This window comes from Lichenostomus cassidix, chromosome 8 (genome assembly GCF_008360975.1).
Source record: "Lichenostomus cassidix isolate B80296 chromosome 8, HeHo_3.0, whole genome shotgun sequence".
Taxonomy (NCBI): domain Eukaryota; kingdom Metazoa; phylum Chordata; class Aves; order Passeriformes; family Meliphagidae; genus Lichenostomus; species Lichenostomus cassidix.
This window is the reverse complement of record NC_139489.1, coordinates 30,013,775-30,037,042: the sequence shown is the minus strand read 5'-3', so window position 1 is coordinate 30,037,042 and position 23,268 is coordinate 30,013,775. Positions and strand designations below refer to the sequence as shown.

Below are 23,268 nucleotides of genomic sequence, written 5' to 3'. Positions count from 1 at the left end.
TTTCAGGAAAAGGTGTGTGAAGCTGTTAACTGGACCTGTTGTCAGAAGCCTGTTGTATTCAGGTGATATTAATGGGTGATGGAAAAATCAAAGAAGAAGTTTATCCACAAGTTCCCGGCTACTGTTATTCAGGCATAACCATCTAGGTTTATGCACAATCCTAAGACTGCTATAAAAATATTTTCTTTTGACAGGTGGGTGCTTGTGTTACTGAGATTTGAGGAGGGAACTGATACACCTGCTGATGCTTATGGCTGCCAGGGGAAAACCGGGTGGAGTTCCCCTTTAGGCAGGATGAAAGCAGAGTGTTGTGTTAAGTGTCGGCTTTGTGAGGTCTGGGGCTTTCCAAGTTTTTCTGTAGAATTTACCATGCCTGGTGCGTCCTCACTGTGAAAATGAGAGACATATGGTGTAAGTGAGGCTTGACTTTGACCTGTTGGACTTTCAGAAATAGAGGATGTTAACTGGGTAATTACCAAGCTGCTGCTTTGAGAACTTGGGCATAATTTTATTTGCTGATGTGTGCTTGATAATGAAGCTTGTTAGCAAACCACTGCTTCTGTAGAATGGATATGGCCCTATGAGAGATGCAGGGTGGTGTATGCAGAAACATAAAAATTGTGATTGAGTGCTTAGAATTACAGCAAAACTGAAGATAAATATTGGAATAGAAATGAGCTGTTTTGGGGACAGTGGTAAAACAGGCCCATTTGTTTAGTGATATGCAAATGAATAGGAAAGTCAGATGGCAACAAGAGGAAAATTTGAGTAGAAAAGTTAACTAAAGAGGTTGTGTGATCTTGTATGATTTTAACATCAAATTAAGCAAACTTACTCTAGTGTTAAAGAGTAAGTGGGACTGCATGATCTTTTGACGTACCTTTCAGTGTGATGGGTTAAACACTTGAAAATACGTATGGGAAAGACATCCCAGTATTTGTGGGTTTCTTTTCTGTAGTGTTTACCAGCTTAAGGGAGAGAACTTGGGGTTTTTTTCTGCTTTGGGAAAACTTAATTGATCAAGAATGGTAAAAACTTGGAAAGGGGAAAATGAATGTGTCTTTCTTGTCTTCCTTTGCTAAGTCCAGTGGTTCACTCCAGACTGAATGAAATAGCATGCTAAATGTAGCCTCTGAGTTCCAGCAAAACAGGAGTTTATATACTGTCAGGTTCTTAAGAGAACAAAACTTTATTTTGTCACCTGTGTGGACTTAAATTTTAGTATATCTTACGCCTTTAGAACCTCAAGAGCAGGTATTGACTGTGTTTTAAAGTTTTGAAGCTTTTCAATTTTATGAATAAAATGAAAATTCCTTTAGTTGTCAAACTTTTTTACTTAATTGGATGGGAGGCTGTTGTATTTCAGTTTAAAGTTTGACTAAAGCACACAGCTGAATCTACATATTTGGTTAGGAAATGATAAAGGATAGCTATTATGATATATCAAGGAGGGATATGGAAATACTTGAAATACAATTTTTTGAGCCATGGTTGGTCCTTACTTGGTTTTGGACGAAAAAATACGTAGGGAAGCTTGACTTGAAGACAACTGCTGAGTCGAACTGGGCAAGGAGGTACTCGAGGATATTCTTGCAATGTTACAATGTGTAAACAAGCATTACCAGGTTTTCTAGCAGGCAGCGTTTTTTGCCCCAGAATGAGTCATTCTAATGTAAATTCAGTATGAGGCGGTGCAAGAAAATAAATGGCCAAAAAGCTTGTTAAAAATATTGGGCGATAGAAGGAGCCATTCACACTGGGAGAAACTCTTGCCAGTTGTTATCAGTGAACTCCGGTCGGTACCCTTTAGGAGTCACTGAGCACCAGCAAAGGTCCATTGTGAAGTCCGTAAAGGAATGGGCAGTGCATCTTCTGTCTCAGTGCTAATTTTTTGCCACTTTTTTGCCAAAGTTTTGTACTGAGTTTGCTACCTCATATCCTGGCTTAGGATGAAGCTGTTTGAAGTAAAACTTGTTTCTAGGTGGAAATGAGAAGCAGCATGCTAATGTTAGACCTACTCTCTTAATTCCTTTGGCCTCTAGGAAGTATTGAAATAATTTCTATACATTTTATTAAAAATTACAGTGACAATCCCTTCAGTGTCGCTCGTTACAATTTTATAAAATATAAAAGATGATCTGTGTTCTGGTTGGTGAAGAGATTAGTGCTAAAGTCTCTTGTTCTCTTGTGAGTCCATGAGTTTTCAAAAAAAAAAAAAAATTTAAATAAGTCTTTTTGGTAGAAGCTCAAGTCTAACCATATGATTAGGTCTGTGCATTTACAGAGCATCTGTCAGCAATTGCACTGATGTAGAGGCTGAGGCTCTCTTCATCTGAATTCTCTAGGCAACAGTAAGGGCAAACTTCTGGGGGAAAAAAGCACTGCTTTTATATTTCTCCTTTTAAAGATTATAACTTAGTTAAAGGTAGTTCCGCACAAGTAATTTCCAGACCAGCAGTTCTAGGCTTTTAAAGGGAAGTGCCTTTGTGCCTGGAGAATTCTGGGCTCGTGTCTGCAGGCTCAGTCCTGTGTGTCCTGCTGGGGCTGAGCCTCTCAAGATTTGTGGCTTTGGCAGCACAGAGTGTGTTCTCAGCTCAGAGGAGACCTTCACAGCACTGGCAGATGTTTGAAGCGCGAGCCAGACTGTAGGAACTTGGCTGTCTGTTCAGAAAAGTGAGACTCCAGCACCTGAGCAAGACAGCTTTTCCTTGGGAGCAGTGGCATCATTGGCTGCAAAGTCCCAGCGCTGCAGATCTGGCTCAGCTCTGTGGCTGACCGGACTAGCGGGTCAGCGGCACAGGGGCTGCCAAGGCACAGCACGCAGAGGAGATTCTTGTCCTTCCTCATCTCTTCTTGGTTCCAGGGGGGACAGACAGGATCTGCTTGTTCCCATCTGCTGGTGGCTGCAGCCATGGGGAACCATCACTTAGCCACCTTTTGGTACCTCCGCGTAGATGAGGAAGAGATGTTTCTTGGGCTTTCAGCTTTCTCCTGACACAATAGCTGAAATTTGCGTTGTTTCCGTAATAATCTCTTCTTCCAGTGTTCCCTGCTGTTAGATGTTAAAAAAACATATTAACAACTTCATGAAATAAATAAACTGAAGTAAGTTGTCCTTAAGGCATTAAATTTGTGGAGCAGGTAAGGAATGTAGAGATTCACTTATGACACCGGTTAAGATATTCTTGACTGAATTAAAGCTCTTGGAGCATCCTGTTGCTTCTTGGATGGTACACTGTGGTGGCTATTGTGAGCTGTTATGGATAATGCTTGCATTTAATAAACAGAAATTTTGTGAGGGGATGTACCAGTATACATCTTCCTATTGAGGTATCTCCTATTCTGATACCTTTTTAATTCTCATGTTGACCTTCCCTATAATTTGTGGCCAGTAGGAGAACCCAGAACAATCTGAAAAACTGTTCTTACAGTCACCACAGCTTCGCATTGGCAAGAGAAAGTATATGCTGGTTTCTGCAGCTTCTTTAGGCATTAGGTGGTGCTTTCTCCTGGCTCTCCATTCTTTCCCAAGCTGGCATCTGACTTCCATGTTAGGCAGAGTGTGTCTTCCATCTGTTTATTTTTTGCTGAGGCAGGTGAAGTGAGCATTTGATATGCTGGGAGGATTCCATGACTGGTGTGGAAAGCTTGCACTCTGCAAATCTACGTCACCACTTGAGGGTAGCAAAAGCAGAGGTGCATGTCCCACCCAAACCAGGCAGCCTTGTGTCCCCTCTGCCAGCCCTGGGTTAATTCTGTGTCCATCAGACAGGCCAGCAGTGCTGCTCTTTAAAGCTTTATGTACTACTGACACGGTGCTTAACTGTAGCACCTCCACTGGCTGCTCCAGCCAGACACTGACCATTCAGAAATATTTATTTATTGAGGACTGTGCCCCAGTGTTCCTCTTTTTGAGAAGCTATTTGCCAGCCTCCACCAGCAGTGGGGATTTGCAGAGGATACTCAGTGCATGAGTTGTAGTTGCCATTCTTTCTGTGTACTGTGTGTGTTGTTTTTTTTTCCCCTTGAAAACCTGATTAAAGCATTACTTTAGGGAAGCAGTTCAAGGAAGAGAGGTATTTGGGGAAGCCATAGTCTTTATCCCTTCTCTGTAAGAAAACTTGTGTGGCATGGATGGGCAGGATGGCTGTACCAAGGTGCTGACTGGCACTGACGGGAGTTTGTTTTGCTCAGACTTTGGCTCCTGCATTTCACGTGTGACAGCTTAGAGTTGATATCAAATTCCCAGTTAAGCAGTATCACTAATGTTGGCAGGACACTGCTGCCATGTAAAGCTTAAAATATAAACTATAATGTAAGCGGTTTTAGTTTGTATTTTTTCAGAAAGAGGCATAAGCAGGAAAAAGTGAACAGTTGACTGCTGTTATGGGGTGAACTAGAAGCAGTCACACTGTTGAACAGCAGTGGCTCAAATCCTGCATGAGGTGAACTAGAACAGAGTGAGTTGTAAGTAGACTCACCATTACATTGATGTGCTTTGGTATATGTGTTGGTTTGAAAACAAACCAGTGGGAGATCACAAGTCAAGGTTGAAATTAAAAATAAGTGAAATAATACAAGGAAAAAGCACTGACAAAGTCAGATACAATCTAACACCCTGTTAGGGTGGTAGTAGCAGTCCAACTGAAGTAGTCCAGTTGAAGCGGTGATCCTGTGAAGGTCTAGTCTCCAGCTGAAGGTCCAGTGGTAGCTCTTGTCCTCTGGGAACCCAGTAGACAGGGCTAGCTCAGGCAGTTCCAAGGCCAGGTTATATCCAGGTGGGAACACCTGGCTCCTCCCTCCTGGGCAGAGCATCCCACAATGGGATGAGATAAGTCCATGAGTCACACGGTGGGTCCCTGATGGCCCATTGCCTATCATCCGGGGTGGGTCATTAGCAGGTGATAACAGCTAATGGATGGCCCATTGCCTGTCATCCGGAGTGGGTCATTAGCAGCTGATAGCAGCTAACGGCCCACAGCTGGTGGTAATAGAAAACTACATCTATATTGCAACCTAGGACAGTATATTTAAATTATTTTGATTTGTCTGTTTCTAATTTATTGTTTTATTGCTTTCTTACAGGCAGGCAGAAGTCCTGAAGGCTGACATGACAGGTAATTGCCTTTATTGTAAAGCTGATCTAGCTTGTTAATAATATTTGATTCCTGGTTGTTTTTCTTTAGAGTTCCTTTTGCCAAGTATTCTTGGGAATACTCTGAAAAGTGTGGCCTTACGTTAAAAGCTTGTCCTCTGTATATAAATAAATAGGATTTTAACAACTGTGCCCCTGTTGCCTGTACCTAATACATATTTTTGAACTTGACTTTGGGTATTCTAAACATTTGGAGATGAAGGTTATGCCTCTACTTCTTTTTGTGACTCCTGCCCAGACTAGCAGAGGAGCTGCTGTACTTGGGATTTGGGTGGTTTTGAGGAATCTGGGTGATGGAAATGCTGATCTGAGCACTACCATGTGTTGTGAAAGTGCAGCCCTAGATGCAGTGAAGTGCTATGGGCTATGATTTAAGCTGTATATATTAATGGCATATAGGAATGTTTTTTATTAATGCATCAGCCCTGCAGTACAAGTAGCTTCACTAATGAACCTTTGCTCAGCTCTGCTTGCCGCCTTGGTGTGGTGAATGTTGCTGGCTGGTGTATAGTCCCCATATGAATATATGAATATATATATTCATATAGTCCCCATAATCACCTGGATCCCCCTAACCTGCAGGAGTGACTCCCCCATCAGCAGGATAGTTTCTCTGGGGTGGGGCCCATCCCCTGTGCTCCCTCAGTCCCAGCCCAGGTGATTGTAGGAAGCCATGGGAAATTGGACTCTCTAACTCAGTAGCAGTGTTTGCACTCACCCTCTGGGATGAAGAGGAGATGGCTACTGAAGAGTTAGAAAATGGCAAGCACGCAGCAGTACTTGCCCAGAGTGTTCTCTAAATACCAACAGTGCATGTCCAGGCACTGTCATATTTAGCATCCCTCCATGGATTTACCTTCTGCTAATTATTTTCAGGCTACACTGGAAATTTTTCTGAATTCTTCCAGTGGCAAGAAATTGTGCAGTTTAATAACTTATGGAGAAGCACCTACTCCCATCTGTTTTGTTTTTTAGCTTGCTGACTTTGTTCACATCTAGTTCTGGTGTTGTAGGAGACTCGTCATTTAATCAGTGAGCACTCAACCCCCAACCTATCTGTAGTTCTTGTATTTCACTGTTCTGAAGGAACTCAGATAAAAGCAGGTCTTTGGTGTGTATCTTACACTGAGCTCTTTTCATTCATTTGTTAAATGAGTGCAAAGTCAGAGTAACTCCAGAAATTTTTGTGTTACAAAAACTGTTGTATCTTTGGGTTTTTTTCTTTCTTTTTCAGATTCGAAGCTGGGTCCAGCAGAAGTCTGGACGTCCAGACAGGCTCTACAGGACTTATATCAAAAAATGCTAGTGACTGATTTGGAATATGCTTTAGATAAAAAAGTGGAGCAGGACCTGTAAGTACCTCATTGAATTTGTGTGTATATATGTAATAAGGGCTGGGGAGCAGGAAACCTTGAGGCTTCCAGAAAAGCAATTGTATCCTATGGAATAATTATCTTACTTCCTTTAAAATGAAGTCTGTGCTGTGGGTGAAACATGAGAATGCACTGCAGAGCTGGTGAAGAGCATTCAGTAGGGTTAGTGTTTTACCTCTGGCAATTCAGTAGCAGCTATGTCATGCAGGAGTGGGTTTTGGAGAGCCAGATGGAGGTGGGGAAGGAATGCCAGGGAAAGACTGAAGTCTGCATTTTTTAGAAAGGGGGAAATTTGCCTGATGTAATCACCTGGAGCTTTGAACAAGGTCTAACAGGAGCTAAGCAGCTGCTGGAGAGTCTCGTTTTAAGCCTTGTGAGGTAGAGCTGGGCAGAGGGAGGAATAAGGGGAGAACTTCATGAGTTGCTAATGACACCTTAAGAATCAGTGGAAGATCCAGCTGGGTTTTCTCTATGCTCTGGATCCATTCCCTGTTATTCAAGATGCAGACATGGCTGTAATAAGTTTAGTTAACAGAAGCATGTGGTTCTTTCAGCACTGAGGAAAGCCAGATGAGTAGGCTGGCTGAGTTGTCCCATCCATGCTTCCAGTTACTGAATGATTTTTAAGCCTCATTTCTATAGCCCACATCTTGTTTTAGGAGGGACTTCTATGTTGTCTAAAACAGAGCAATTGCAAGCAAATATTAATGATGTTGGCATTAGCTATATACATATATATATTCATATAGACACATATATGTTATCTATATATGTCATGATCTGTTTCCTAGGTATGAGAAGTGAGGAAAGGTGGTTATTCAATATTTAACATTTTTTCTCATCTGCATTTTGCCTGAATTTCAATATTCTTCATGTCTGATGTGATGTAATTAAACAGTTCTTTCCTGTTGCTTATGCCATCTGCATAAGACACTTGCAAAGTAAAACGGTAAATGCTTATTTTATTTTCAGTTGGAATCACGCCTTTAAAAATCAGATCACGACACTCCAGGGTCAGGCGAAAAACAGAGCAAATCCAAATCGGAGCGAAGTTCAGGCGAACCTTTCTCTGTTTTTAGAGGCAGCTAGTGGCTTCTACACACAGGTGAGTTGCACAAAGTCGAGGATGGGTGGAGGATCAGTTATAGGTGGGTAAAATCTATTCTTTGCCCTTAGCTTAGGAAACTGCTGCTGTACTGGATCGAGCAGTGCACCTTGCTAACCCTGGTAGTCTCAGCAGGACGTGTCTGCAGAGCTGGTGATGGATGGGCTTTCTTTTGTTCAGCTGCAGTCTTGAGCTGAAACTTCTGTGCATGTGGTAGTTGTTTTGGTGCAATTTAAATTCTCTTCTAATAGAATCTGCTTTAAAGCCTAAACTAAGGTAAGGTCAAAGGTTCATTTCCTCCTGTGCTCTGCTGTGACTGCTCAGAGCAATCACAGAGCAGCAAGAAAGGGTAGAATGATACTTCCATGCTCTATCTCTTGCTTTCTGGCTGTGCATCTGTTGCTTTCTTGAGCTGCTTTTTGTGTGAATCCTCTAGCTACTAGGAGGTCTAGCCTTCACTGGCTCTCCAGTTCATCTTAATGCCCTTTACTCTGTCTCTGTAGTGACCTGTGGTGAAGAATTTTGTCTTTTAATTGTAATGTTTAAGAATAGTGATGACACAAAAACTTCAAGCCTAACAGATGAGTTAATTGATTATTTCATTGTACTCTTAGTTCATTTTATTTCTGCCGTTTCTCTAAAAATTCCCGTTCAGCTTCTGCATTCTGCATTCTGCATTCCTGCATATCTGTTTGTGGACCATGGCCTTCATTCCTTTTTATTCCCTCTACAGCAAAGAATAAGCAATGATAATTAGTTTGTTCTTGGATTGAGTTATTCAGGAACAGAAATATGTGCAGAAATGCAGATGCACAAGATGTGTGATACCCTAATGTTTTGTTCTTTGCCCCTTCCTTGTGACTCCTAACACTGATGGTGAACATCGAGGTCTAAGTCTTTATTTTCAACAATTAGAACAGTAAGTTCACTTCTAGGAACTTTTCTTCCTCTAAAGCAAAACTACATTGTTGGGTGCTCTTGGACTAAGAATCTTTTACAAGGTTTTCAGTTGCTTGTCAAAGGAGTGTGATTCCTATTGATATATTAATTTCTTACTGACATATTTTTGCCCACACTCTTTCCTATGTTAGATTTTGTTAGATTTCAACTTTAAATTATGGAGAGTAAGAGTCAGCATATTATAATGGCCTTAATAAAGTTAACTTGCCTTTCTTTCCTTTTTTCCCTTCTTTTGGTGTCTGCTTCAACAACATTGTGATTGCTGAATCCTCTCTCAGGTAGTGTTCAGAGTAAACTTTTTCATGGCTAATTTACACTGTCTTCAGGTTACAGCACTCACAGTAGACCTACTGTTTCAATTCCTAGTTGGATTCCAGACATCTGCAAGGCAAACCCCAGGCTTTTTTCACAGAATCCTTGTGGCTACCCTTTTTTTCCCTTCTGCGTTGTTTTTTCTGGAAAGCTGGTTGTTGGAAACAGCCAGTTTGACAGGCTGTCATGGTTGCCAAGGGCTTTCTACAATCTCCAGTGTTTGTCTTGCGAAAGCCTTGTTCTTTCCTGCAGTGAATCAAGGAATTTTACCCTTTCTGAGTTGGACACTACAGACTGGGTCGTCTTTCTCTGTTTCTTGTGATTTTAATCACAGTTTTAGTCTAAAGCCTTGGCTCAGCCAAGGTACCCGTTCTCCAGCTGTGAGTCCTCTGTAAGTGACATCTTTGAAAGAGCATGAATTCTCTTAATTTGGCATCTTGGAAGATGTCAAGTTGCTCTCTTATCCAGCTTTTATCTGTGAGATCCCTCTTGTTTGGGGATTTTTGTCTACTGTATAAAGACAGAGCCAAACGAGAGGGAGATGTAACACAAACCTCTTCCTGCAGCAGGCAAAAGCATCGTGTCTCATGTTTAGCTGTTGATAGAGTGTGTGTCTCTGTCAGCCATGGGCTTTTCTCTGTGCCTTTATCTGGAAGCGCAATCCTGCTGCGGGTCTGTGTTATTTGTAGACTGAGCATGTTCCCAGCTGGGAGAAAGTCTGTCACTTCTTTACCTGCATTTTTAACCCTATAACTCAGTCGAGCAAACACTCTTCTTTACTCTCTGGTTACTGTTACTTTGCAGGGTATTTGCTGGAAATACTTCAAAAGCACTAATAAGAGTGGTGAGATTCAGCTGATTTCCTTCAATCAGCTTTTGAGATATTTGATCAAGTAGCTGATGCCATGTTCCTTGAGTCTCACTGTTGGCTTAGCACAAATATTTACCGACAGCTCAGCCACTGAGCCACTTCGCATTGCTTGCAAGCTTGGTTGTGTTCCAGCTTCTTTCTAAAGTTTAATGTGGGATGGTGTCATTTCTTATGTTGGAACAAGCTGCTTTGGAGGGTGAGGGATATTCCTTTCTATTATTTTCAGAGAATAGTGTCACTTCATCAAGGTATAAATATAAAACCCACTGTGTTCCTTTTGATTGTCCTACTGGAAACAAAAAACAAAAAGAAAAGCAAAACCATAAAACCCAGCAATATCTGTAGACCATCTATAGTCAATCTGCACTGATAAATACTTGATGATTTAAATAGGAGGATTGAGTTGCTTACTGGTTTGGCATGCCGAGCTTTTTCTCCCTGAAGAGAAGTTAATCTTCTCTTCGTGGTTCTGGGCAGATGAACACAGTGGGCACAATGGAACTCTATGAATTCCATATGGAGAATGTATTTTAAAGTCTCACTTTCAGAACCTTGGGCTAGTTCGCTTCAAATATGTTTGGCTCATCTCTGCCTCCAAGTCATGCTCTGTTAGTTTTGTGACTTGTTTTGATGCCTTTCCAATGCCTGTCTTGAGTTGCTACTGAACCAGCCCCATTTTTGCAGTTATTACAGGAATTGTGCACAGTTTTTAACGTAGACCTGCCGTGCCGTGTGAAGTCTTCCCAGCTGGGAATCATTAGCAATAAACAGACACACACCAGCACCATTGTGAAGCCGCAGTCCAGCTCCTGCTCCTACATCTGCCAGCACTGCCTTGTCCATCTGGGAGATATTGGTGAGTTTCGGAAGGAAAGAGCTGGGACATGGAGTTCTGTCTGTGTTCAGCTTCCATAGAGGGATCTACATGTACCATGGCAACTGCTGGAGCAAGCGTGCTCCTCTTTAGTAGCTAGTTGCTGAATGTGCCTTTGGTGGTTGCTGCAGGGGGAAAGATCTGGAAAGCAGTGCTCTTCAGACTTTTCTAATGTGTGTTACACATTAATGCATGGAGACAATCACTGGCTTTCTAGTGATCTGCTGGAGTCTGTCTTGTAGCATTCTAATCATGTTCTAGCTGGTAGGCACAGGGAAGTGCTGAAACTGGTAACTATTACAAAAGCTTGTTGCAGCAGGCTTGCACACTTCTCCATTCCAGAATATTAGCATCTTATATTCAAGGGCCTTAGTTAGAAATCCAGCCTTTCATAAATGAGGTTTCTTTTTTACATTATGTTCAACATGTTTATTTCTTTCTTGATTTGTCTTGTCGAAAGTTCTCTTTTCACAAGAATCTGCAGTTGCTTTTGGAACAACCTAAAAATCAGTCTAGTTGGTAATTGTATAAAGAGGGATGAAAAATATTTTTAGTTCTTTGTATGTGGTTCTCTTGGCACTGTTGTCCCTAAAACAACAGTCTTAGATCTGAGGCAGAATAGCTGTGTAAGAATTCAATGTGTAGAATTTTGGTGCTGTTTCGCATAATACGTTCTTCTGAAATACCAGTGAAATGCTCTTCAGGTAAGTTGGATTCTATGATGGTAACTGTAGGCAGTGGGATTTTGTGCCTCAACTTGGGTTTTTTTCTTCTGTTTTATTAGCTCGCTATAGGAATCAGACCAGCCAGGCAGAGTCTTACTATAGACATGCAGCTCAGCTTGTCCCTTCTAATGGTGAGTCTGGGATGCCTTTTCAGTTCATAACTCCAAAGGAAGATTTAGGGTATTGCTTTTCTTCTCTGGCAGTTGAAAACCTGGGCCTTTATATAAATATCCCTCCCCAAATTCTCCATACAACAAAGCCTGACCCATCAATAAGTCATTTAGATCATGGTGATTTGCATGATCTATGTCGCTTCCTTTTTGTGCAGATTTAGAAACAAGGAAGATAATACACAGCTTTACTCGAAGGCTTCACTGCTGCTATACTGTGTTTCATTCATACATTATAAAGTACAATTAATGAAAACTTGCTTTACACCAACATTGCTTTTTTTTCTTTTGCTGTTTATTCCCATGTGAATTTATAAAGTTTCGTAGCTAAAATTGGATTTTTCAAGTTGCTCATCCAAGTGAATGAGTTCCTTAACTCAGGAATCTAGGTTTTTAGCTATTGTCTTACAGTGGCCCAAAATGTAGGGATGGTGAGGGAAGGATAAATCACTTTTGAGCCAGGCTGCTGAAACCAGTATTCAATTCTTTAACCAGTTGTATTGTAATTGCAAAATTCTCTTTATTCTAAACTCCCTAGGCAAAAAAAAGTGAACTGTTGAAAGGGAAGTAAAATTGGGCTAGATTTTGATCCAATAGAAGAAGATACATAAGTTGGTGGTGAAAACTTGGTTCTGACAGTATTTTATTATGTAGACAAAATACGGCTAAACAAAAACTCAAACCCCAGAAACAAACAAAACCAAACAGAAACCCCCATACCCAATCCTTCCCCCTCCAAAGTAAAAAAAACCCCAAACAAACCAAACCAAACAAAAAAACCTAAAACCAAACAGCTGCTGCGGTACAAATTTAGAATTTTTTTCACTGAAGTGGTACAGATCTGAGGCTGGGACGAAAGGGTCATCAGATGGATCTGAGCCTTGTCTGTTGAAGAGCTGAGGACTTTATACTCTCTTTCCAAGTGACCACACATCCCGTGAAATCCAGCATGTTTCCCTCCAGGACAACTTGTTGGACAACTTATCTTTTTCTCCCTTAGGTCAGCCTTATAATCAGTTGGCTATCCTAGCTTCTTCCAAAGGAGACCACTTGACCACAATTTTCTACTACTGCAGAAGCATTGCTGTGAAGTTTCCTTTCCCAGCTGCCTCCACTAACCTACAAAAAGCACTTTCTAAAGCACTGGAAAGGTGAGACAAAGAATAAATTATTTCCGCTCAGATAAGTTGGAAGACACTTCTAAAAGTACCTGGCTTGCCAGAAGTTATTCATCTTTGGCAGAGGAAACAGGAATCCCTCAACCCGTGTCCAGTCAGAGCATCCTCACAGGTGTATGGAACAAAGAATAGTTTATGATGCTCCTGATTGTGATTGAGTGCAGGAAATCAGCATATTGTGCCAAGACGAAAAAATAGCTTTGCATGGACATTCTTCCTTCCTTTTGGAATAATTCTGTAATGTTATGTGCAGCTATGTGTAATTCCAAAGACTGAATCAGATATTCCTGTTCTAAATGCAGTCGTGATGAGGTGAAGACTCGATGGAGTGTGTCTGACTTCATCAAGGCATTTATTAAATTCCATGGCCATGTGTACCTGAGTAAGAGCTTGGAGAAGCTGAGCCCTCTTCGAGAAAAGCTGGAAGAACAGTTCAAGGTTAGTTCTAAGAACATAATAATTAGTATATTGAGGAGAATATTTTTTGCAGCTGATCTCTGAAATTACAGTCCAGTAATAATTCTTTCACATTCTAAAATACAGGAAGCTCAAGCAGCCAGCTAGGGAAGGTTTGCATTGAAGCTAACACTGGATAGTTCTGGTAACTTCTGCCAAGATCAGGGATTTTTCCCATTTGACTCATGGTCCATTATTGATGGAGATACAGGAGAAATCAGTGACCACTGTTGATTCTGTGCTCTTTAATGTGGATGATTCTTGGATACCTGTGAAAAGCACTTGATTAATCTGTGAAGTCTTGGCTTGGTGGCCTGAGGAGTTTTGAGAGCTTCATCTTTTGGATGGGTTTCATTCACTCAAACTGGTTATTAAGGCTGCATTTAATCTGCCTCAGAAAACTTGCCTCTCCTGTTAGCAGTTTGCCCTTGAAAAGTGTTCATACAGCCTTAATTGTGCAGACAAGAACTATTCAGAACATGTTTCCCGTGGAAAATCTACGAGTCCCATTGATAACATAGCCAGCTCATTATGTTGGACAACATGGCAAAAATTGAAAAAAACCAATTTTGTAAGGTATTTATGGAAAGTAGTACAGTTTCAGAGAGGACATCTTATTAGCTGGTAAGTGCCTTTCGGAATCTGCTCTGCTTCGGTTTCCTAATTTGTGGAAAAGAAACAGGGAGGATGGATATGTTCAGCAGAGCAGTGGATGCTTTTCAAAAATAGGAAAGTGGAAGGTGGTCTGAGCAATATGAAAAGTCGCAAATGTTCTTTACAGTCTTTTTACGTTTTTTTTGTCTTAAATTGTGCTGCTACAGCTAGGTTCACACTGTCTTTAAAATAAATTTTAAAAAACTCAGAACTTGCTGTGAATTTACTTTCAGTGTGGGCTGCTCCAAATGTGGCAGTTAATGTTTCAAAATTAATTGTATCTCTTTCTGTGTATGATGTTGGCTGTTGAACAAGTACTGCTTTTTTTGCAGCACGTATAATAAATAATTATGAGCATTGCTCAGGCATGTGGAACAGTCTTGATTTTCTGAACTGATCCAGGGTTTTAAAACAGCTAATTGAGCCCTGCTTTGTTACTTAGATTACTTTTTTTTGTTTATATTAATGCAACATAAGGCCTAATTTACTAGAGAGCAACTCTTCTGGCTTCAGCGAGTTGAATGTGGATGTGAAGTTGGCTGTATGGTGGTGAATCAGTTTAACTTTGTGGTTGATTTTAACTCTGAGGAGAGCCAGTTGCAGGGTTGGGAGTAGGCCCTGGGTACTGCTGCTGGCAGCTCTGCCAGTCTCAGTTGTCAGCTGTATGGTGCTTCGTGCCCTAAACTGGAGAGTCGTGGGTGAACATGGAGCTGAAACCTTTTCCTCAAGCTTACAGTAGTTAATCCACTTGCTTCCGTGATTGTTGTGTCTGAAGATACATTGGCTGAGATTCAGGATAGTTCCTTTATTTCCAACAAAAAGCTTTGAAGTCTCTTTCTGTGCCTTTTCCAGCATAGTTACTGAAAGACATTTGTAAATCGCTCTTGCTGTTTTAGTCCACTGAGGCATTCCATGACCTATGAAGTCAGGTGTGGAATTAGTCTTTAATGCATAACCATGCAGTAGTTAAATTTTCCTGGGGTGTTTTTTTTTTTTAGATGTCACCTTCTCCATTCTGGTTCTTTGAAAGGCAGACAAACTCAGTGGATCTACAGGCCTCTGCAGTGCTGTCAGTGCACTCAAAGTTGCTCTGGAGGAGAACCATATGCAGAGGCGATGTTGACTGTTGTGTGTCTGAGCTGGTGTACAAGCAAAAACCTTGGGCTTAACAGAGGGCACCTGCCCAAGCCCTCTTGGGAAGCCCAGTGCTGTGCTGGTGGGGATCACCTGAAAATAAAATCCAGAATGAGCGTTGCCTGAGGGCAGAATCATTAGTCAAGCAGTGAAGGAGCAACTACTAATCCTTTCAAGCATGTGCTTTGCCATTGAAATATGCATACACACCGTGTCTTTGTTGCAGAGGTTGTTGTTCCAGAAGGCCTTCAACTCTCAGCAGTTAGTCCATATTACTGTGATCAACCTGTTCCAGCTGCACCACCTGCGAGACTTCAGCAATGAAACGGAGCAGCACAGTTACAGCCAAGATGAGCAGCTCTGCTGGACACAGCTCCTCGCTCTCTTCAGTAAGTGTGAGAGCTAATTGATTTTTGTAGTTCTCTTGGTTTTCAATGGTGGAATCCATTAGTAATTCCCTGTCAGGATCTAGCTTAATGGCTGTGTGAGGTAGGTGCAGAGAATAGACATAAAGGGAGAAAGTTGAGAGACAATGATTGCACAGGACTGTGTATGTCAGCAGTGCTGACGAACACTGGATTTCTGTGTCCTGGACTTACTCTGTTTGAAGCTTTACAGAACTCTGCCTAATTTTCCTGGTTCTGAAAGAACATTTTAACTTGGGTGTGAAACTGGATACAGCTTGGTGGTGAGTACTACCCTTCTTGGGGGACTGCTCCCCATTTGGCTGCATACAGTTGGAGTTGCTTTGAATGGAGCTGGTTCTGATTCAACAGGAATAAAGCTGAAGTTGAGTCACCCAGGACCTCAGCTACTTCTGTGTCTTTGGTTATATCAAACAGGAGATAAAGTGGAAGTGCAGAGCATTTTAGACTGTAGCCACATAACGCCGATTTGCTTTACCAGATTGAGCCTGTGGTCAGCTTGGCCTTGTTTGTCAACACCTAGATTTCTGAATAGCTGGATTTCTCCAGATTCCAGCCTGGAGTTGATTCTGAAGGCACCATGGTCACACAGGTGTGGTTAGTCTTTCTTAGCTTCTGTGCCCAAAGGGGTCTGGGCTGGGTGTCTGCCTGCACAGCTCCAGTGCATTTGTGTACCTGCTGGTTGAAGTGAATAAGGTGCAAGTAGGTAGTTGAGTTGATAATTTCTAATAAATAGGTGAGTGAATATTTTTGCACTGGGCTTGTCTCACCTGATTTTTTAATGTACCAAAATGACTTGCCATGACAGTTGAAGGGATGTAAACACCAAGATTCGGCTGCATAGTAGAAAACTATTTAAAAAACCCCACATTGTGATCTATTGGTGGACTGTTAAAGATGAAGTAATGAGGCTGCCTTGTTCTAAAGAACTAGCTCTTAGAATAGGGAGGGATATGTTTGATTAGGTTATATCTTATGGGGGGGGATATGTTTGATTAGGTTATTTGGTCAACTTTGAAGTTTAATTCCCATGTCATGGAGTTTTTCTGTTTTGCTTTTTCCTCTTACTCTGTTTCCAGTGTCGTTTCTTGGAGTTCTGTGCAAGTGTCCTTTACAAAACGACTACCAGGAGGACTCTGGGGCTGCATATCCTCTTCCAGCTGTGAAGGTTTCAATGGACTGGCTGAAACTTAGGCCCAGTGTTTTCCAGGAAGCAGTGGTTGATGAAAGACGGTAGTGAGTGTTAATCTTTCTCTTGATACATTTTGTTGCATGAAGTCCTAATTACCGGTGGTCCACAAATGAATCACAGAAAAAGTGATTATATAACTCATCATTGCAGATATCAAAATGAGAGAAAGTGTATGTGCTAAAAAATTCATAAAGCAAAACATGAGATTTGTGGTTACATGAACAAATAGACTCTTCTAACTTGCTTTAGGTTTGCTGTAACATTTTGAAGTCCAGCTTGAGCGTAACTACTGAGTGTTCCTGTAGTCTAATTTAGTATAATGATTTCTCATCTTACTGGGGGAGGTGGCAGGAGAATACTTGCCTTAATTTCATGCACTAAACCATTATTTGGGCAGTGCTGGAATGGAGTCACCCAGGAATTAAATTCAGTTTAGTAGAGGTGGGTTGGTAGTTTAGTAGATGCAGGCATTACTCTTGTGGACTGTTGCTCTGGTTTTTCACTTCTGACACTAATCTCATAAATTTAGGCTTAAATTGTTCAAAACTGACCAATTTTTTTAATAGTCTTACCTTTTCAGGAATTATAGTGATTCAATGAAGTGTTTATGTAAGGTGATTCTTCAGATCAGAGTGACTGTTACTGACACAGCTGGATGAGTATTGTTCCTAAGATGGGCACTTCAAGGAAAGCAGTGTGATGTATGGGAAGCAGGGCTCCCTATAACTTTGGTTTGTTAAATAACACAAAACCCCCCTAAAGCCTTGTAGTTTTGGGAGCTTAAACTATGGAATTCCTAAAGGCAAGATTAAGGAAAAGAGTTCAGAAATAGTTTTGAGAGGTGATAACTATTGCCATGTGCACATCCTGAAGGAAGACTTATGCCAGTATTTTAGTAGACAAAATAACTGCTTGATATCAAGTAGTCCCTGCAGAGAGTACATGCAGATAGTAATTGGGGGAGTAAATGGCTTTAAGCTGAAAGAGGGTAGATTTAGATAGCGTGTTAGAGAGAAATCCTTCTCTGAGAGAGTGGTGAGGCCCTGGCACAGGCTGCTCAGAGAAGGTGTGGCTGCCCCATCCCTGGAAGTGTCCAAGACCGGGTTGGATGGGGCTTGGAGCAACATGGGATAGCGAAGGTGCTCCTGCCCATGGCAGGGGTGGGATGAGATGATGTTTAAGGTGCATTCCAGCCCAAACCAGTCAGGGATTCTATGAAGCAACCCATTTTCTGGGCAACAAATTATTGACTTTACTTGCCTCATTGAAGACCTCTGAGGTTTTTTTTTCCTTTTTTTTGTTCCTTGTCAGTCATGGAAAGGAGCTGTTGCTCAGTGCAGTGTAGAGAATAATCATGAAGATGATGTTGCTAGTGCCCACAGCAGTGCAGGAAAGCAGCTGGAGGGTGTACAGTGCTGTTGGGGGCACAGTGCATTCTCCAGACCACGTGCTGGATGATAGCTGAAAGCCTTGCTGGGGAGAACACATTCATTTCTCAAACACTGAGCCCAGTGGGTGTCGCTGTTGAGCAGCTAGCAGAGTAATGAATGCATCGGTTCTCAGTGGCAAGAAGGAATGACCTTTATTGTTTTGATTTCATCACATTTATAGAGTTCTCAAAAGTCACCCAGATTGGTCAGTCAGAAGCCTTCCCCCACCTGATTGGCCAGGCCTGCACTGTCCAAGTTCTGGGACACTGTTCCAAAACATCCAAACTTTATCTTTATTTACAAAAACACAAGAAAACTTCCCATGGGAAAAACTGTGCTAGCCACAAGTGGGCATCCTGAAGTAGTTTTCTGTTGCTTTCATGGTTACTCATCAGTAAAGCAGAAGGGTTCTTGGACTTTTGGGTGGGAGCTTTTAACAAACAGGAGGAAGCAGCCTGGTGGTGGCAGTTAAATGTTAACCACCTATGTAGTGATCAATGTGATTTTAAAATTATTTGCTCCAGGGCCTTTGGGAAGAATTTCCAGTCATTGCTTGTGCTGGTATTGTGAGGGCACTGCAAGTTCACCTCTAGTTTTATGGTCTTACGCAGTGCAACCCTTACTTAGAGCCTGTTCATTTGGTGGTAAATGCTCCAGAACTACAGTACAGTGTTCTTGTTCATGGAGCAGAAGTACTTCTGCACAGCTGTGATAAATCGTTTTGCTGCCTAAACTGATTCATTGACTGTGCCTTGAGAGCCATCAGCTTTGGACTGGAAAGCATGAATTGCAGGCAGGTGCTTGCAGCACTTGCACACGCTCTAGGTTTATCTGGTTAAATTCACAGCGGGCTCTCTGGCCTGCTGGATAATGAACACTGTGCTGTCAGAGCCTGGCTTCCTTGGAAACTTTGACTTTTTAGTAATAGTAATTCTTTCAAGAAAGTGGTCTTTTCACTGGAACTTGAGAGAAACTTAGCTTGGAAATCAGAGGATTAATGTAAGCTGTGACTGTAACAGCGTTCAGTGTTTTCTTGGTAAAGCAAACACATCCTATGTTTTGCAGTTTTCACTTAGGGTTTGCCTGTTTTCTAATTTGTAGCATATGGCCCTGGCTGATCTCTCTTCTAAATAGTTTCCAGCCTCATGAAGAAGATCTATCCAGTAATAACGGTAAGGATACTTGCAGTCTGTGCTGTGAAGAACTGGGAAAAACAATGTTTTTCCTGCTGATGTGGGGAATTATAGTTGAAGAGCAAATAAGGAAGCAAGTTGTCTTCTTGTATTAGTTCATATGAATTCTTTGCAAATGCTGCTTTCTTGTACTAAACAGACTTTGCTCTGCTTTATTCCTGAGTTCCTCAGATTGTGGGGTAGATGAGTTAATAGAAGGCTTTTAGTATGTATAGAGACCATGCTGAGGTGTCTGCTGTGATACGGTGCTCAATGCTTTCATGCTTTCCTTATGCTGTTTACTGTCTGTTTGCCAGCAACCCCCCTTCCAGAAGAATTTGAGTTGCAGGGATTCCTGGCTCTGAGGCCCTCGTTCAGGTGGGTGACTGCTAAAGGATCCTTCACTCTTGCTGATTTCACAACTTCAACAGATTTGGGCCTGTTCCCTACAATTCCCTAAATAATTCTTATTTATGAATATTTGCTGCTGTATAGATTGGTACTGGTCTCTCCAAAACAAGTGCAGTGGATAATGTAGCAAAACTCTTGTGAAATTCTTTAGCTTATAATACTGCTCATGACCCCACTGAACCTCTTTAATGTAGATGCATCTTATCAGACAAGAATTATGTCTGTAAATCAGATGTCCCCTAACAGCCATGTTTTGAATAATATCTGGTAAAAGTTCACAGCTTTTAATAATGCAATGCTGACACGTTTTATTTCTAAAAAAATACGATGTTGCAGAGGGTAATTGTGTAATTAATATTCCCTCTTCTGTGTCAATACTAGGAACTTGGATTTTTCCAAAGGCCACCAGGCAATTACAGGGGATAAAGAAGGGCAGCAGTGTCGGATACGGCAGCAACGCCTCATCTTCACAGGCAAATGGATTGCCGATAACCAGCCAAGGTAATAGCAAGTACTTTGTGTTTCCTGTGCTGCTGGAAGTCGAGGTGACACAGGTGCCAACATGGAATATTATTTTTCTCTCTGCTCAACACAGCAATTGGGTGTAATGTGAGCACAAGATGCTAACAGCAGTAGTAACATGTACTGTGAGTCTGCATGCCATATCTTCAGAGACTGATTATGATAAGTAATGTAGTTAATGTACTTGCTTTTCAGTTCCTTCTTGTCTTTTTCAGGTTGATTCAGTGTGAAAATGAGGTAGGAAAGCTACTGTTTGTGACAGAAATCCCGGAGGTCTTACTGGAGGACCCTAGTGAAGCCAAAGAGAGTCTCGCCTTGCAGGAGACATCCATGGCAGAGCTGCTGTGTGCTGACGGAAGCCCTGGACTTAAATCAGTGCTGTCCTCTGGCAGAAGCCTGAGCAACAGTTGTGATGCAGGAGAAAAACCAATGGTCACCTTCAAAGAAAACATCAAGCCCCGGGAGACAAACAGAGAGCAAGGGCGCATCTACCCCCCAAAGGATGTAGCGAGGGAGAGACGGGACTTTAGCAAAGGAATAGTAGCCAGTAAGAATGATGGGAAGAAGGATAACAATAAAAGAAAGAATGAGACCAAGAAATGCAGCTTGGATAAGATGCAGGAAGCAGGAAAGCAGAATGTGGCAGTTCAGGTAAGCCTCTATCTCAGAGGGATATTGTATCTGAGGTGGTACCATGTTGTGTAAGGGCAGTCACTGCTTGTGTAGAGGATGGTAGAGCTGAGGTCTTGCTGTGGGCCCTGTAGGTGCAGCTAATGCTCAAAAATAAAAGACATTTCTACCCCAAAGACCTGGTGATGGTGTTCTTTGGGTCTCTTTGCTTTTCCTTTATGCTATCTCAGAGAGAGAGGGGAAAAAAGGTGCAATGAGAGGTGATCTTGCCATAACTGTCTTAAAAAGCAGATCTCTACCAATTTCACAAATTATTCAGGCCACCAAGGCAGTTCATGTGGCCAGGTTGTAGTCATGCTCTCACTATTCTGGGGTCTGTTGTGAAGGAATTGGGTACTCTGCATTTTCACTTCAGTTGACTGGTTGCACATTCAGCAAACTGAACATGTCACGAAAATACCAAATTGTATGTATGTGAAGTAAGATCCTCTGTACTGTGGGTGCAGTCAGATGTGTGTCTGTGGAAGTAATGAAAGCCGCACTGCTCTTAAATTGTCAATCTGTGCTCAGTTACTTGATCAAAATGGTTTGTTTTTATGTCAGCTGCTCTTGTATCGGTTATATTTTTTAGGGGCATGCTTTTTTATCTATTTCTTTGAGCATTACATACAAAGTAAACAGTCAAGTAAACAGTGAATTTTCTGGTCTGCCTTCCACTGAATTATAGTAAATCAGGGTAGAGAGTTTCAGGGCTGATCTGATCTGTACCTGAACAATTTGGCTGCATCTCAGTCATTTCCTGATGACAACTGGAACCATTCAATGATAGTGATTGAGAATCTATTATCTCTCTAGAGAAACTGTATTAGTTCTTCTCTGTTCTTGCAAGTGGAAATTATTTCCTAATGCACTTTACATCCCTTGCTTCTGTGTAAGCCCATTACTGCTGCCCAGGACAGATCTGGAGAATAACTCTTCTTCTTTGCAACTGCTCCAAAGGCCTGTGCAACTGAGGTCTTTTCTGTAGGCTAGACAAACCATCTCTTTCATTCTTTCCAGCTTGTGGTGTTTAGGAGCCTTGGATCATTCTCCCTGTTTTCCTCCTGATGATTTGCTGTTAAACATCATGGTTCTGAAATGGAATGTCTGAACTGGCAGTATTATTCTGTTGGTTTTGCAGGGGAGCCCTTCCAAGGGGTACAAAGGGTTTCTGTAAAGGCTGCAGAAACCATGGGGGAATTGTTTGTGAGTCGTGGAACATGATTCTGGTATCTGAAAACCAGCATAGGTGAGTTAGAATAGCAAGTTTCTTATTTATTTGGAATGTGGTTTTGTGGGCCCAAGCATAACTCCCAGTTTTGGTCTTTGTGCCCCTGTCTTGCAAAATAAGGACTTCTGGTGGATAAAAACCTACCAGATCTGAGGAGTACCTGTAGCTTTTTGGATAGGGAAGATAAGCAAATTTCTGATGAATAAGCTGACTTAGTCTTAAGACACAGCAAGTCCAGCTGTAGCAGAATCTGCTCTAATGTGTTTGGTCATTGTTTGTCTCTTATTGAGTAGAAATGGTTATTTAATTTTTAGCTTCATCACCTGTCTTTATGGCAACAAGTCCAGTGAAATGCCTTTTATTTCATATAATTTGATGGACTTACTTATCCAGACCTGCTCCGGAATAGAGGAAGGGCTTGCTTCTCCCAACACTGAGTGTCGGTTTCATACCAGTCGGTGGACTGTTTGTGTTCTGCGTATGACTCCTGGCAATTTCAGGCGTTATCTCCTACACAGTTCATTGCCTTCAGAAGCTTAAATGCTGCCGTTCCTACTTGCAAAAATGTGAAGAATGTTGTACAGAAGTGATCAGTCCTGCTCTGCAGATACATGGGAAACTTGCATGCTCAGACAGGATGTGATCTGGGCTGAGTATCTGCTCTCTGCAGAAGAGAATGTTGGGTGCTAAGGAAATTCAGTGCAGACTTACTCAAGATGTAGCATACTCATAAGAGAGGTTACTGTGAAGAAATGGTGCCTCTCTCAAGCACTGTGTAGGAACACTTAGAACCATTGTGGGGGTAAATATTTGGTAACATTGACACTTCTGTGGTGATACTAAGTAGAAGCAAGGACAGTACTGAAATTTGTCTTGATTAATTAATTCAGTGATTTAGGTTTTTATAAAGTTAACTGTAAATCATGCAGGGGTCCTTTTGGAAACCATCCTTTGGAAATGTGTTACAGCATCCTTGAGTTTCTGATAGATAGAGCTCCAGTTTTAAAATCCCATGGCAGGAATTTGAATTCTCCAGCATTTCCATAAAATAATGCATAGTGCTTGATATGGGTTATGAAAATGTTTGGCTTATTGTGGAGGAAAAAAGGACAGCACAATGTAAGTTGAATATGGTGAATGTGATGGAGGGTGAAGAGATATGGCATGAGCAAGGGCTGCGTTGTTTGTAGTGTTCAGCGTTAGCCAGAACCTTGAGGTGGAGTTCCCTCCAGACCTTTTCTAGTGGGAG

The 23,268-nt window shown here is 41.7% G+C and overlaps 1 protein-coding gene across 5 annotated transcripts in view; it reads left to right on the top strand.

Annotated features, from left to right (window-relative positions):
- SMG7 (SMG7 nonsense mediated mRNA decay factor) overlaps nucleotides 1-23,268 on the top strand; it is a 51,838-nt gene that overhangs the window by 15,442 nt on the left and 13,128 nt on the right. For all 5 annotated transcript variants that reach the window (XM_085068712.1, XM_085068713.1, XM_085068709.1 and 2 more), the window contains 13 exons: nucleotides 5,086-5,117; nucleotides 6,390-6,507; nucleotides 7,501-7,633; nucleotides 10,461-10,632; nucleotides 11,435-11,506; nucleotides 12,546-12,696; nucleotides 13,026-13,161; nucleotides 15,194-15,356; nucleotides 16,472-16,628; nucleotides 19,116-19,186; nucleotides 19,504-19,564; nucleotides 19,979-20,098; nucleotides 20,335-20,770. In XM_085068712.1, coding sequence (XP_084924838.1) covers nucleotides 5,086-5,117; nucleotides 6,390-6,507; nucleotides 7,501-7,633; nucleotides 10,461-10,632; nucleotides 11,435-11,506; nucleotides 12,546-12,696; nucleotides 13,026-13,161; nucleotides 15,194-15,356; nucleotides 16,472-16,628; nucleotides 19,116-19,186; nucleotides 19,504-19,564; nucleotides 19,979-20,098; nucleotides 20,335-20,770 — 1,822 coding nt within the window. The remainder of the gene's footprint in view (nucleotides 1-5,085; nucleotides 5,118-6,389; nucleotides 6,508-7,500; nucleotides 7,634-10,460; nucleotides 10,633-11,434; nucleotides 11,507-12,545; nucleotides 12,697-13,025; nucleotides 13,162-15,193; nucleotides 15,357-16,471; nucleotides 16,629-19,115; nucleotides 19,187-19,503; nucleotides 19,565-19,978; nucleotides 20,099-20,334; nucleotides 20,771-23,268) is intronic.